The sequence below is a fragment of the Gigantopelta aegis genome, chromosome 10, assembly GCF_016097555.1.
Source record: "Gigantopelta aegis isolate Gae_Host chromosome 10, Gae_host_genome, whole genome shotgun sequence".
Lineage (NCBI taxonomy): Eukaryota > Metazoa > Mollusca > Gastropoda > Neomphalida > Peltospiridae > Gigantopelta > Gigantopelta aegis.
The window spans coordinates 70,540,559-70,554,667 of NC_054708.1; the positions used below are offsets into that span (position 1 = coordinate 70,540,559).

The 14,109-nt window shown below is 32.7% G+C and overlaps 1 protein-coding gene across 9 annotated transcripts in view; it reads right to left on the reverse strand.

Moving 5' to 3' along the window:
- LOC121382558 (inositol hexakisphosphate and diphosphoinositol-pentakisphosphate kinase 2-like) overlaps positions 1–14,109 on the reverse strand; it is a 122,585-nt gene that overhangs the window by 107,834 nt on the left and 642 nt on the right. For all 9 annotated transcript variants that reach the window (XM_041512024.1, XM_041512019.1, XM_041512023.1 and 6 more), the window contains exons 2-8: positions 5,968–6,358; positions 4,559–4,854; positions 4,012–4,097; positions 3,275–3,426; positions 2,607–2,708; positions 1,843–2,004; positions 392–513 (exon numbers count right to left, since the gene is read on the reverse strand). In XM_041512024.1, the coding sequence (XP_041367958.1) occupies positions 392–513; positions 1,843–2,004; positions 2,607–2,708; positions 3,275–3,426; positions 4,012–4,097; positions 4,559–4,854; positions 5,968–6,324 (1,277 nt within the window). In that variant the 5' untranslated portion in view covers positions 6,325–6,358. The remainder of the gene's footprint in view (positions 1–391; positions 514–1,842; positions 2,005–2,606; positions 2,709–3,274; positions 3,427–4,011; positions 4,098–4,558; positions 4,855–5,967; positions 6,359–14,109) is intronic.

The following is a 14,109-nucleotide window of genomic DNA, read 5'->3' on the forward strand; positions in this document are numbered from 1 at the left end:
GGTGGCGCATCCTTGGCACCCTCACTTTAACGCCAACTCGATATAACGCCAAAATCACGTAGGTACCACAGTAGGCGGTAAATCGAGGGTATACTGTAGTTATACAAATTAATTTGTTTGGAAAAATGCATTTTTGAATCTTTTATTGGTTATGCATTATTCACTGTTAATTTGGTGCAAGGGATTTACAAAATGTTTTCACAGGATTTTGCCAATTAAATTGCAATAAATTATACTCAATCTTGGGCCAACCTTAAAACTAACGAAGACAGAAAAAGTTATAAAAAAAGATAAATAATAATATCTGCCTGTTACAACTGTCATAAAACTTTAAAGTTTCTCAACTACAAATACACATGAGGTTTTGCTACAAAGCTCATATTAAGCTTACCCTAGTATTTTGGCACAGTCATCATAATACTTGCTGGAAGTTTTCACAAAGCTAAAACCATTAACATCACAGACATATGACTCTCCATTGGCTCTCAACAAGTCAAATCCACAAATATTTTGCTGCAAAAACAGAAAATATAAACATAAATCCACTTAAAAGTCAGTAACAGTAAAAGTTTGTTTTTGATGACACTACTAAAGCACATTGATTTGTTAATCATCTGCTATTGGATATCAAACATTTGGTAATTTTGAGATAAGAGTCTTAGAGATAAAACCTGCCAGTTTTTCATCGGTAGCAAGGCATCTTTGACATGTACCATCCCAGACAGGATAGAACATCCAATAGACTTTGTCGTGGTACACTGGCTAGAATAAGAAACAGCCCAATGGGTTCAACCGATGGGGATCGATCTTAGACTGACCTCGCATCAGACAGGCATTTTACCACTGGGCTAATAAAGTTGGTAACAAAGCAAATCACTTAATATATGTAAAACGATATATTAAATAGTCAACCTTGTGATAACTAGCCATATAAAGAAACACCATGATAACTGCTTTTAAGGCACTACACTTTGTTTATTCAACTATTAGAAGAATATGAATCTGTCTGTGTAAAACAAAAGAACAGCAGCTGCAGTAAAACCTTTAAAGGCATATTGTCACAGACCAATGACCTATTTAATGGTCTAATAAAGTATTACCTGAACAAAAATAATTTGATTTGTCCCTAAATGTATTTTATTCAACCATCTTCATAACCACCATACTCCATTTATTAATATTTTGTAAAAATAATTGAATTATGCCAATGGTCCATAATTCAAAAACTAAAATTGCCAAGAGGGTTGACATGGATTTCACTCCATCATGGTTCAGTTAAAGTGATGTGATAGCTAGATTTGGTTTCCAACAATTAATGTAATTTTTATTTATTATCAATTTTTAGAGAAATAAGGTCCTTAAACCAGTGACAGTATGCATTTAATTTCAACATATAAACAAGAATCCCACTGAATTAAATGTCTCACCTACCATAAACCTTATCGGTGCTCTGTGATAAACATCCACAGGCGCAACTATAAACCAAGTTTCACTGACCTAGATCTTTAGTTTGTAAGAAACTGGGGCTTACTTCACTGTGCAATGTTAAAAAACTTACAAAGAGGATGCTTTGTTGTCCAACAGAGCCTAAGAGACCTTTGTGAATTAGGCCCTTGATCTAAATGCAAAACAATAACCCAAATTTTACTTTGTAAAGGTGAAACAATATAAATATTGATATGCAAATACGCTGCTATCTATTTGCTAAGTTTTATACCAAAGGGTTTCTCTCATTCTAGAGTGGATGTTATTTTCTAACACTATGTCCACCAGATATAATTTTGTTTCTATAAAATCCAATAACCAGACCAATATAATGTTTATTATCCCTATGTAACAAACCTTAAATGCTTGACACACTTTTTTGGCAATCATTTTTTCTTTGGCACTGAGCAGAACTGGATAGCGGATTTCTTTCCCATCTTGGTCTCTTTCCACTTTGCCGTCAAGTGCTGGACTCTTACGGGCTTCTGCATGAGCATAGTCTGGCCCAACTGTGTACACCTTACCAACAGACAAACAACAATTACCCAGACGTGATGGTAATAATACAGGTGACACTAAACTAACTTTAGCAGTTAATCTTTCCAATATGAACAGTAAGAAAGGACAACCACCGTAAAATAAATGAAACAAAAGTTTGCGACGGACACCTAAAGAGATGGATGGAGACATTTCAGATTTCCTTGTTCATCTTTTTTTAAAGCAGGCAAAAATATAGGGTACAAAGTAAACACACTAAAGGCTACAATAACAATTCATAAAAAGCCTCTAAATGACCTAGAATTTGTAGGTTATTAGAGTATAGATCAGTTTAAGTTCGTTTTATAAACATGGAGTAAGGTGAACAGTAACTAGTAACCTCTCCTGTAGTGCAGGTAAATAATTATAAAATCCACCTTGAAAGTCGTATTTTAAGATATAGGATGAAGGACAGAGTGTAATGACAAAAAAGACAGAAAAAATATTTTTGAAAATAAATAAAAATAATCTTAAGGGGTACATTAAGGTACAGGAGGGAAGGACAAATGGGAAACGGTAAATAACTGGCATATTAATTAAAAGAATACTCAACTAATTTACCGTAAATAACAAATCATACTCACTTTAACATCAGTGCCATCTGTTGGCATAAACTCTTCATAAATGTAAGAACCAGCTTTTCTTACTCGGCTCATTGGAGAATAAAAACTGCTTCGATCTTTGACCTAAAATATAATCATTCTTTCTTTTTTTAAATGAATCGAAAATGTCAGTAACAAAAAGGGACCAAATAATAATAATGAAAGTTCATGATTTTACAATCTCAAATAATCTCAAATAATGTTATGACTGTTCACAATGGTTAACATTTTCACACAAAGAGCAGGATGTAGTCCAGTGGTAAAGTGCTTACTTGATGCCATCAGTGGACCCATTGGGCTATTTCTCGTTCAGCCAGTGCACCACGACTGATATATCAATGGCTGTGGTATTTGCTATGTAGTCTGTGGGATAGTGCATATAAAAGATCTCTTGCTACTAATGGAAATTTTTTGATTTCGAAAGGAATACTTTAATGAATTTTTGTTTTACCCAACCCAAAACCAGAGTATGGTTTACATACACATCAAAATACTGATAACTCTGAATGTCCCTTTAATATAGTAATAAATACAGAATAATACGGATAACTTAAATCCCAGTTTAAAATAGCAAATCTGTCAAATGGTCTTGTCAATTGTTATTATCTTGTTGTTAACATCACAGCACTGAGTTAACTATCAACTGAAACCTTTCTAAACAGCCTCGTGCTCCCTCCACCAGCAGCTATTGGGAAGTAGATGTTGACATTGTGGTCCTCGGCGTCAACAGGTTTCTCCACAAACGGCTTTTGGAAGACATCACCATCAATTTCAATCGAATCTTCAGTTTCATGCACTTTACCTGAAATGAAAATAAGATTAACTCACCTTCATGCAAAATACTTTAATCACATTAGTTACTTACATTAACACAAATCCCTTATACCCCATGGAGACCGAGTCAAATTCTATGATTCTCCTCCGCCTGTAATTTTAAACAGTTTACACAAAAGTTTGCCATGTTGTTGTTTTTTGTACATACCCCAAAGTCACAAACAATCATCTTAATTAAATTTGAAACATACTTATTAATAACATCATATTAAATTTAGAATTTTGTTTTGGTTTTGAAACGGTACCACTCATTAAAACCAAGTACCAATATAATATAAAGTGAAGTCATCTTATATGATGTTCTCTGATACCGCCATTGTTATGTTCATTAAAATATGAACAAACTCTCATTGCTACGGACGGAACTTTTACTATATATTATATAGTAATTTGGTTGTATAGTTAATTACTCAATTTTAAAATTCAATGTTAAAATAAATAAAAATAAACTGAGTAGCGAGAAGTTTTTGTGCATGGGATATATAAAATAGAATTAATTTAAACTATGAAATCTTATTCTTCAGCTGACTATAAAATAAGACTACAAACATACACGTCACTTCGTCCCCCTCCTTAGTTAACACAGCATATCTTGGATGGGGAATCTCTTCCTGCATCAATATTGTATACACCTTTCTCCTAAAATATCAAAATAACAAAAATTGTTAATTTAGTATTAAACAACAAGCAAAATATAATGTGCTCAAAAACAGAAAAAGCATTGAAATCAGTGAACATTTGGAAGAGACATATTTTTTATTTTATTGCAAACATACAAATCTACTAGAAAGATAAACACTTACAAAAACATATAATTACCTGCAATACCTTTGCCTTCATTTTAAAAGCAAAAAATTTTTTTAAATAAAAATTACAAACTATATTTGCTTTTCTGTTGTAGTGTTTGATATTTTTAACACATGGCAACAATTTGGTAGAGATATTAACCATTAGTCGCAAATATTATCAAACACATTATCAGCTAAAACATTATCATGAGAAAGTATTAACATAGGAATTACAACCAAATACTAAGTTTTATAATGACATACTCCAAAAATACCAAAGGTATGGGACACATAACATCCATATGTACGTACCTGTCCATTAAAGTATACTGAGTCTGCAGATCGTTAATGGCGTACGGCTTTCTCAAGTTGTAGTACTCAATTGCCTTTGATAACGGAAAGCCGAAGGAGAAGAATGAAATCAAAACATCAACAACTGGCCAGTTCTCAACTGACTCATTCAGAATGACTGATTCTGGGAAAACATAGATCTCAATCTTTTCAAAATTAGTCAGTCGTTCTAAAATCTCCTTCATGGGCTTCGATACAGACTTTTTGGACATTGCACACACACCTACAATGATATTACGCCCTGCAGAACATGGACGCTGAAAAAAATAAAATAAAAAATATTACAAAATAATTAAGATGCATACCTACATGTATGAATCGCTAGTTCTCGAAAACTGTCGTAACACGAAAACCATACTATTTTAAATGGAGCATTCAAAAACAAAACCACCCTTTGTACAGTTGATGTAACCACATATTTGTTTAGGGAGTATTTTTTTGAATGAATAAGAAAATATGTATTTGAAAAAAAGGTAACAATTATTTTTGTGCACAATACAATGAATCATTACAGCTTACACTGCAATCTGCCATCACACTAATACTACTTCAAAGCATATCTAATATACGTGAAATACTAAGACTTGCAATTGATAAACAAGACTTCTACTCGATAAACTATGTGTGCCAGTCACATCTGCTAACAACTATTCTGAACAATTTTAGTTAAAAATAATGTGATTCGCTTCAATATCTGCATAGTACAGTTTTGGGGAGAAAGTAGAAAAATTACTGATCCTTACTACCTATTGGAATGTTTATGTAAACAAAAACAACAAGTGATTATGTGGAAAATGTTTTATACATTTTAATAAATTTTTACCATTGAAGTGAATTGGTAAATATTACTGTTGCTTGAATGACAATACTGCATGAGTATCCGCTATTAGTAGTATGGCTTTCAAGTAAATGAGGATAATATACATGTAATAAAATGGAGAAAAAAAAGACCAGCCTAGGTGGTGTAGTGTTTAGGCCATTCAACATAAGGCTGGTAGGTACAGGGTTCACAGCCCGGTACCGGCTCCCACTAAGAGCGAGATTTAACGACTCAATGGGTAGTTATAAGACCACTACACCCTCTTCTCTCTCACTAACCACTAACACACTGTCCTAGACAAGACATCTGAGATAGCTGGTGTGTGCCCAGGACAGCGTGCTTGAACCTTAACTGGATATAAGCACGAATATAAGTTGAAATGAATTAAAAAAAAGAGACTCATATTAATTTATTGTTATGTTTGTATATACAATTAAGGTTCAAGCACACTGGCCTGGAAACATTACAGATAAAGATGCGATGGATTTAAAATTAAAACAAATAATTAACTGATGAAAGCTCTATACTATACTATACTTAAGTTCCTAACCTCAATACGGCTTATTTCTTGCTCCTCATCCAGAGGCTGGGTATCTCCTATAGTAAATTTCACCTGGTTCACTTTCAATTTGTCCTTTCCATTTTCTTTTGACACAGCACTTTCATTACCAGTAGTGTCTTTAGATTTAGTCTCTTCAGAATTGTTCTCTTCCTTCTTTTCATGGCAGGTATTGGGATTCATTCTGGGGTCATCTGTTTTACTGACCTCGTTTCCAGAATTACAATCATCCTGTTTTGGTTGATTCTTTCCCGTCTTTTTCTGTTCCTTTTTCTTCACTTCTTGTACAGTATCAGCCTTTGCATGGGTGGCTTCAACCGTTTTATGTAATGCCGAATGTTCACTCATTGTTTTTAAGCAATTGTCACTTGCCTGCTAACATCTAAAAATACAAATATACACGTATGAGTTTTACTTCTTTTAATATGAAGGGTCCAAGGGAATAACCTAAGATGTCTATTTTTGACAATTTGTCAATTATAAGCTGCAACCCATACATTTATTGGTTGCTAGTCAATTCATACCCTGGTCATTTCGTATCATTGTCATTTTGTACCTAATTTGGTCGTTTCGTACTCTGGTCATTTTGTACCATAGTCATTTCATACCATTGCAAAAACTCATTTTGTACCCTAGTCATTTCGTATCTTGGCCATTTCGTACTATAACTGAAATAACTGAAAGTAATTTCATACCATAAGAAAGTTTGTAATGACAGACATAATATCAGCCTGGTAGTGTCTTTTACAAAATAACATTACATTACAAACCTCTATAAGATGTAAACAACACCTGCAACTGAATAACAAAAATAATAATAATGATGCAAATAAATAATATTTGTCAATTTCATACCAGTCAACTGCTAGCTGGAAAATGGTTCAAATTAATTATTATTATCATAATTATTAAAACGTAAATATAAAAAGCGCACTTTAGTCAATTGGGTTAATAATGACTTGTTAAAGTAGATACACTGCTTCCTTGATAGACATATTTTTCCATATGTGCAAGTAATCTATTCACTTGCTATATACTGGTACGAAATGACAAGGATATGAAATGACTTTTCACAATGGTATGAAATGACTAGGGTACAAAATGACCAGTCAGCATGTTACGAAATGGATGGTACGAAATGACTATGATTCCATTTATTAACCCTCTACTTTAACTTTTCAATCTAGGAGCCAGATGGTGCTTACTGTTATTTTTTATATAGATAGTATGCAATATTTTAGTTGCCAAATGAAAAAAACTAATCAGTAGAGGCCTGTTTATTTAGAGTATGTATATTTTAACTGCATACTACTCTAGTAATATAACAACATGTTCATTCACATGATATAAGCTTATTTAAAATGTATTTAATAGGAAACACCTTGCTAGCTACATAGAAATTGGTGATGTTACATTAAAAGAGGTCACAATGGCGAGCGTTCAACATGTAATATTATACATAATTATACACCTCACTTTCGGTCAAGTTAATTATTATAACACTATGTTATGACAAAATTTGGTCAATAAATAGAAAGAAGTAAATAATGAAATGAAAACAATGTGCAATCACTGTGAATCAGACATCATATTAAAAAACAAAAAAACAATTAGGCTGAGGCTCCCACTTTATAATCACTACAGTGTTTTTGCTGCTCTACTTAAGTGGGGCGGCCCTCTTTTCACGTTCATCTGCCACTTTATTTACACACTTTACAATACCCTTCTCCACTATTTCCACATGCACACTTTTTTTTCACACAATAAACACTAGACATCAAAGAAAATGAGCAGTGATGTGTACGAAAACACACCTGACGAAAAACTGCAATAGCTGACGACAGTTACCATAACATAATTTAACAGTATTTTTAACAGCCTCTATTGTGTCCCATACCTATATACATTTGTATGTTTGATACATACAATAAAACTTATATTTTATTTGAGCAATGAAAATATTCTATTTTTATCAATTCAGCAATATCCAACTGAAAAAAAACACCTTATTTGGCATCAAATTTGTCACGTGATCAAAACGGTCATTCTGTTTTTTGTGTCCACTATTGTCTGATGTGTTGTCCTCGCTTGCAGATTTAATTGGTTGTAACTGATGATTTTTACTTACGGTCATTTGTTTATTCAGCAATTCTTTATAAAATATCAATATCTTTACAATGGGGGAGGGGGTATATCACCACTTACAAAAACAACGGAAGTGGTAGTGTACATCATTAAAATCATTTACCTTGGATGCCAAATAATATATACACCGCCTTTACAAAAACGAAACTACTTTTTATCAGCTGGCAGGGTTTCTGCCAAAGGGTAAAACGGGTATGGCGCCATATCCAAAAATTTATTTGTTAAAGTTAACTTTTTGACAAAATTAATTAGTCATCATTACTGTCTGATTTTCTTAACCTTAATCTTAAACATAACCCATTTTCTTTCTGGGGAAGGTCCCCATACTCCCTGTTGACTGTGGTTGCATTCAATTCCATAGTGCCATACCCAAAAAAAACACTGGCTGGTGATATCAAAGCGATCGATTCATTTGATGGAGATGGAAATAAAATTAACAGAATTTTGTTTATCTCACATTAGGGGATAATTTTTTTTTAATCTTTATTATATTTTAGGCATCTTAAAATCTTTATAAAAATAATATTAAAACTTTGATCGATTCAGCAAAATGAATACCCGTTAAATTCAGATCGACATCCTCAGTTCAAATAACGGTACATAAAAGATGAGTCAGCTTGTATTTCATACCAACTTTTTTATACCAGATACTGAGGGACAAAATACAGGGGTAGATATTTCCACAATGTTGACCAATACATTTTTTTTTTTTTTTTTTTTTGGTGGTGGTGGTGGTGGTGGGAAAAAGCACTATAATAGCGAGCGCTTATGACAAGGTCAAATAACCTAAACAAATTGAGTCCCATATGTAAGGAAACGAAAATTTTGTCGAAGTGTTGTACAATTTAAGTGAAATCACGTTAAAAAAACAAAAATCGGAGTAAATGGGTAACAGATTTGCGAAAAATGCAGAAAAAGGCTAATTTAATCATATTTTCATAAATACCTTATGATAGTGTTGATATATTTTTACAAAATACATTCAATACATTACCGAGCAAAACAAGACTGCATTGAATTTTTAAAATAGGACTTTTGCCAGAAAAAACATGGCAGAATCGCATATGCACTGTGGGTAAGACAATTTTTTAAATATATATAAATCTAATCAGTTGATTCATAAATACATGAACAGTATTAATGTGCTTTGTCACGTATTGTGGTCTATTAATATGTGAATAAACAAAATAATATGAAAAACAAACAAACATTTACAGAATGTTTTGACATGATTCGTAAAACACATTTTAGTTGGCGATAATTTAAAACAAATACTAATGTAAATAGTACACAGCCTAAATCATATCAATTTTTTTTTTCTTTAAAAATTTAATTTTACACAAAGAATCTGACAATATTTTTGTCTCATTGACCGACTTCCGTTTTAGTAAATAGATATTTACACCTCGGATATACAATAATAATATTACATTCGGTTCCGTCCAGTGTCCTAAATGAACACCAGCGATTCTGCAGAAATAATCAAAGACCATGTGCCAGAATATTTGTTAGTAAGATTAAAAAATCATTGCTGTATAGTTACTTTGTCAATTACTAAAACATAATACAACGAATGTCCCTGTGGGAAGGACTTTGTATATAAACTTTAGTGTTTTGTTATTTTTGTCAGATGCAAATTGCAAATAACTTAGCGATTCTAGACTATTTTTCACTGTTATACACTAGGACCATAATATGCTGTAACACTAATAACGAAGGTGTGGCCATTACAAAATAATAATATATACATGTATACCCTGCCGTTCAACAATTACGTAACACTTTAAAATCGATCCGAACCACATTGTTAACAATTACAATAAATTACTCTCCTACTTTTAATTACCAATATATTTTCCTTACATTTTGCCAAGACAGAAATCGTGGAAAAAAAACATCATAATGACACAAATTCCACATAATAGATTGTAACCATGTCACCTATATCGACTTCGCTGACATCTTATAGGATATTTGTTAGGGAATACTCTTCAGAGGGGTGGAAGCATCCGAACAACATGACGTAATTAATATGACGTCATGACAATTGCTTTATACCATAACTTGATGGAACTAGTCATGTGTGTATGCTATATTGTCGTATATCATCAACGTCCCTAACTGCGTTATGCTTCAAATTCCGTTCATTTTGTTTTCTCATGAACAGTTCGCACAATCAACATCCGATTTGTTGTCATCGGCATGTCGTTAATTTATGAGGTTTTTCTTGACAGTTCAGGAACATTTTCATAAACAATAAAGTTCAGAAAAGTAAGTATCTAAATACAACACTCTACAAACCTCTAAAACCATTAATTTTACTAAGTTGTTTTTGTTTATTCCTTAAAATTACCGATATTGGGTCCACATGACTCGTAGAAATTGACTTAAAATGGAGAAAGATGAATTAACATTCAATGCATGTCACATGACCTCACACGCAGAGGTGGGGAAAAGCCCCTTTTTACCGGTCTGGGACGGATTCTCGATCTCCGAGACCAAAATAAAAAAATTTAAACGTGTGTTTGCCGGTCCCACTTTTGTCATTCTTGTCGGTCCGAAGCACCTGTCCGTTTCTATTATTGGAACAAATTCCTATCCGTCAATTGGATCGGCTTGCCCAGACATCGGTATCTTAAATAAATAAACAAATAAATAGTGGTCAAACTGACTGGTACTTCAGACGTCTGTGATTCTAAAGTTTGCCATAAAGTCGGACCTACAATAGTATCAATTCACTGCCACTAGGCTAGACATTTGTTTAAGCCTCTGAGCTGGTCAAGAGATTAAACAGACGTTTACAATAACACCATCCTTGGTGAGAAAGCTACCAAGGTATTACACTCCAATTAAAACAAAGGACCCAGAGTTTGCAACTGGTCACAATCAACACTTGTCAACGCCTGTGTTCGGAGCTCTGCCGGGTTGAGTGTCCGAGTCCGAAGTAAGAGGCTTTTGTGAAATACAAACTGCTTGAAATAGCATAAAACAATCAAATTAAAATTAGCTCCACTATTACATGTGGATCTAAAGACAGCCAGTTGGAGCTCATGTCCACCAATCAACACCTTACTTGCAGAATCCTGCCAGTGATTTAAAAATAATTTGAAAACATTCCGAATTATCCTGAGGGTATACGACATGTTTCATGTGAATTACGAATGCCTTAAAACATGTTTTATTTTATAAAATAAATAATTTGTAATGTAAAACTGAAGACTGATTTAGGTTTTTTTAATTTTATAAATAAATAAATAATTTTTAATGTAAAATTGAAGACTGATAACCCACCCCGTACGTATTGGTATGGTTTGCTGTACTGCGGCCACTAAAATAGACTCGCCCGATATTTTTAGAATTTGTATGCTCCCAAATAACGTTATAAAAGACGAAGTGTGATTGGTCAATATTTAAATTATTATTTACAGACGAAATGTTACCTGGACATTGGGGACTACGCAGTGTTAGTTTTAAATCATTGGCAGGATTCTGCACGTAAGGTTTTGATTGGTGAACATGAGCTCCAACTGGCTGTCTTTAGATCCACATGTAATAGTGGAGCTAATTTTAATTAGATTGAGCATAAAATATACTGAAATAATCTGTAAATGCATTTATTGTTGACTGTTCAATGTAGTGTATCAAATAATTATAATGGATTTTAAAATTAAAAAAAGGTTTCCACCTTTTTTGTTACAAGTAGGAGTGAGCTGGAATAGCTAACCCGGCTATCTCTAGAGCCAGTAGAGGTCAAATGTCATCCAATCAGGGACACCGTTATTAATTGTTTTGTCTAAACGTGTGCTAGCTCAAGTTGTCAAACACTCCAACGGTGTTATTGTTTATTAATTTTCAGGACACAGTACTGAATACTCGTACTTTTTATACATATATATGGGAGTTAAAATGTGTAACTTTATTCCTTTTTTATATTATTTATTCCATTATGTAAAATATATACAATTTGGTTTTTTCACTGATGTGATCAAACATTTTGGGGGTTTTTCATGTTTTGATGTTTATCATGTTGCGTTCATGATTCAAGATAAAAATATACAAATGCCACTATGATTTTGTTTTTAAAAACACTATTTGGCAAATATCACCTTTTAAATGATTTTATAATTTTATTTGTATTCCTTTTTTCTTTCCCCCTCTCTCTCTCCACCCCCCCACCCCCCTCCGGTAGTGATGACATCACATGGGACCGATTGACAATTTTATTTTTTCCCACCCCTGCTCACACGTGCCAGATCAACAAGGCCAAAGCATTTAATTTTTACGACTTTTAAGACCCCTGTTGTTAGAATTTGTTTTCAATTATTACATTCGATCTGCAAAAGGTATGCTACATTTTTGTGCCTCTATTGTAGTGAATAGTATTCATAATCCATTCATAATAATTGTAAATAATTTTGAGTGTATAAATTGTGTTAATTATGAATCAATTCATTTAAAAAATGATATTTTACAAACTATTCACTGGTATAAACGTAATGCCTATCAGTATCGATATGAAGTTTTAGCGATGTGTGTTGATAAAACGTGGACCGGACCAGAACGCTTAACAAATTGAATTTTTCCTTTAAAAAACATATTAAACTAAGTGTTCGTCAACTGTGCATATTTAAGAAACATATATTTTTTCATGTAGTGGCCTTAAAAATGAAAAAGACGAACCGCACATGTATGCGTGTTACGATACTTTTTGCAAACGCATGCACCTGAACGCAGTTAGAAACGTCACACTTTTTCCTGTTTGATTGCAATCTATTTTGTTTCAGGTATCGTAGCTGGAAAATGTAGAATAATATTTCCGTAAATATCGTATTCGTGTTTTTGTCGTTAGGTGAACGCAGTTTGGGACGTTGATGGCCTATGGACTATAGTATATATACAATAATACAGCGTACATGCATCACTTGTTCCATCTACTGATCTAGTAGTACTAACTAATCATCCATCCACCAGAAATCGAATGCCCGTGGGTGCGCACACACACACACACACATGTACAGGGGACAATATTTCGAAATCTGAGGTAACCGGAAGTCGGTTCACGTGGTTTTTATCTAGGTAACCAATCGTTTGGTTACGTGAATTACATTTGCATAACCTGTGGATTACCTGATCGGTTACCTCAAAGTCACGTTTTACATATAAATAGACAGTTTGTCCAAATAGTAATCCTGCATTAATCCAATTTTCAGTTACGAACAAAATCTCGAATATTCCCGCCGGCCATTGTGAGCATATTTAAAATGTGATTGAAAACTGTTGGTGGAATCGGATTATTTTGATTATTATTTGTCTCGGGTTCACGAGTTCATTCCACGATATTTAATGGAATATCACGTTTAATAATAATAAATAAATAAACTTAATTAATGAATAATATTTTTTAAAAATCAATTAATTGATAATAAATTAATAATAACAATTAAATTTAACTGAATAAAACCCCTAAAATAACTAATGACCAGTAATTATAGCTAAAAAAAAAGAAATGAAATTAAAACAAAAAAGAAGAGAAAAAAAAAGAGAAAAACCTTTGAAACACATGTAAGCAATGCCTGTAATAATAATATTTAAAAACAATTACTAAAGGAAATAATAATTTTGGAAAAAGTAAATAAATGAAGGCCATATAATAAGTAATGACCTGTACTAACAATCATTATTTTTTTAATAATAATAAAAAAGAATAATACACCCCAAAACTTTAATGTGATAATATTATTAACAATGCATATAATGCAACCCACACAAAGCACATATGTAGAAACAAAAATAACAAAATAAATAAATTTAATAATCAATTCCATTCAGTTCCGCAATATTTCTTTTTACTGGGTGTACGTAAAATGCTTGATACGAATAATTCTCGTTCCGCAAAATTTTCATTCCGCATTTTCGATGTGCCAGGATAAAAATAGCTTTCAAATGTTTAAATGTGTCATTTTCAAACATCTAATCCTGGAAAGGTTA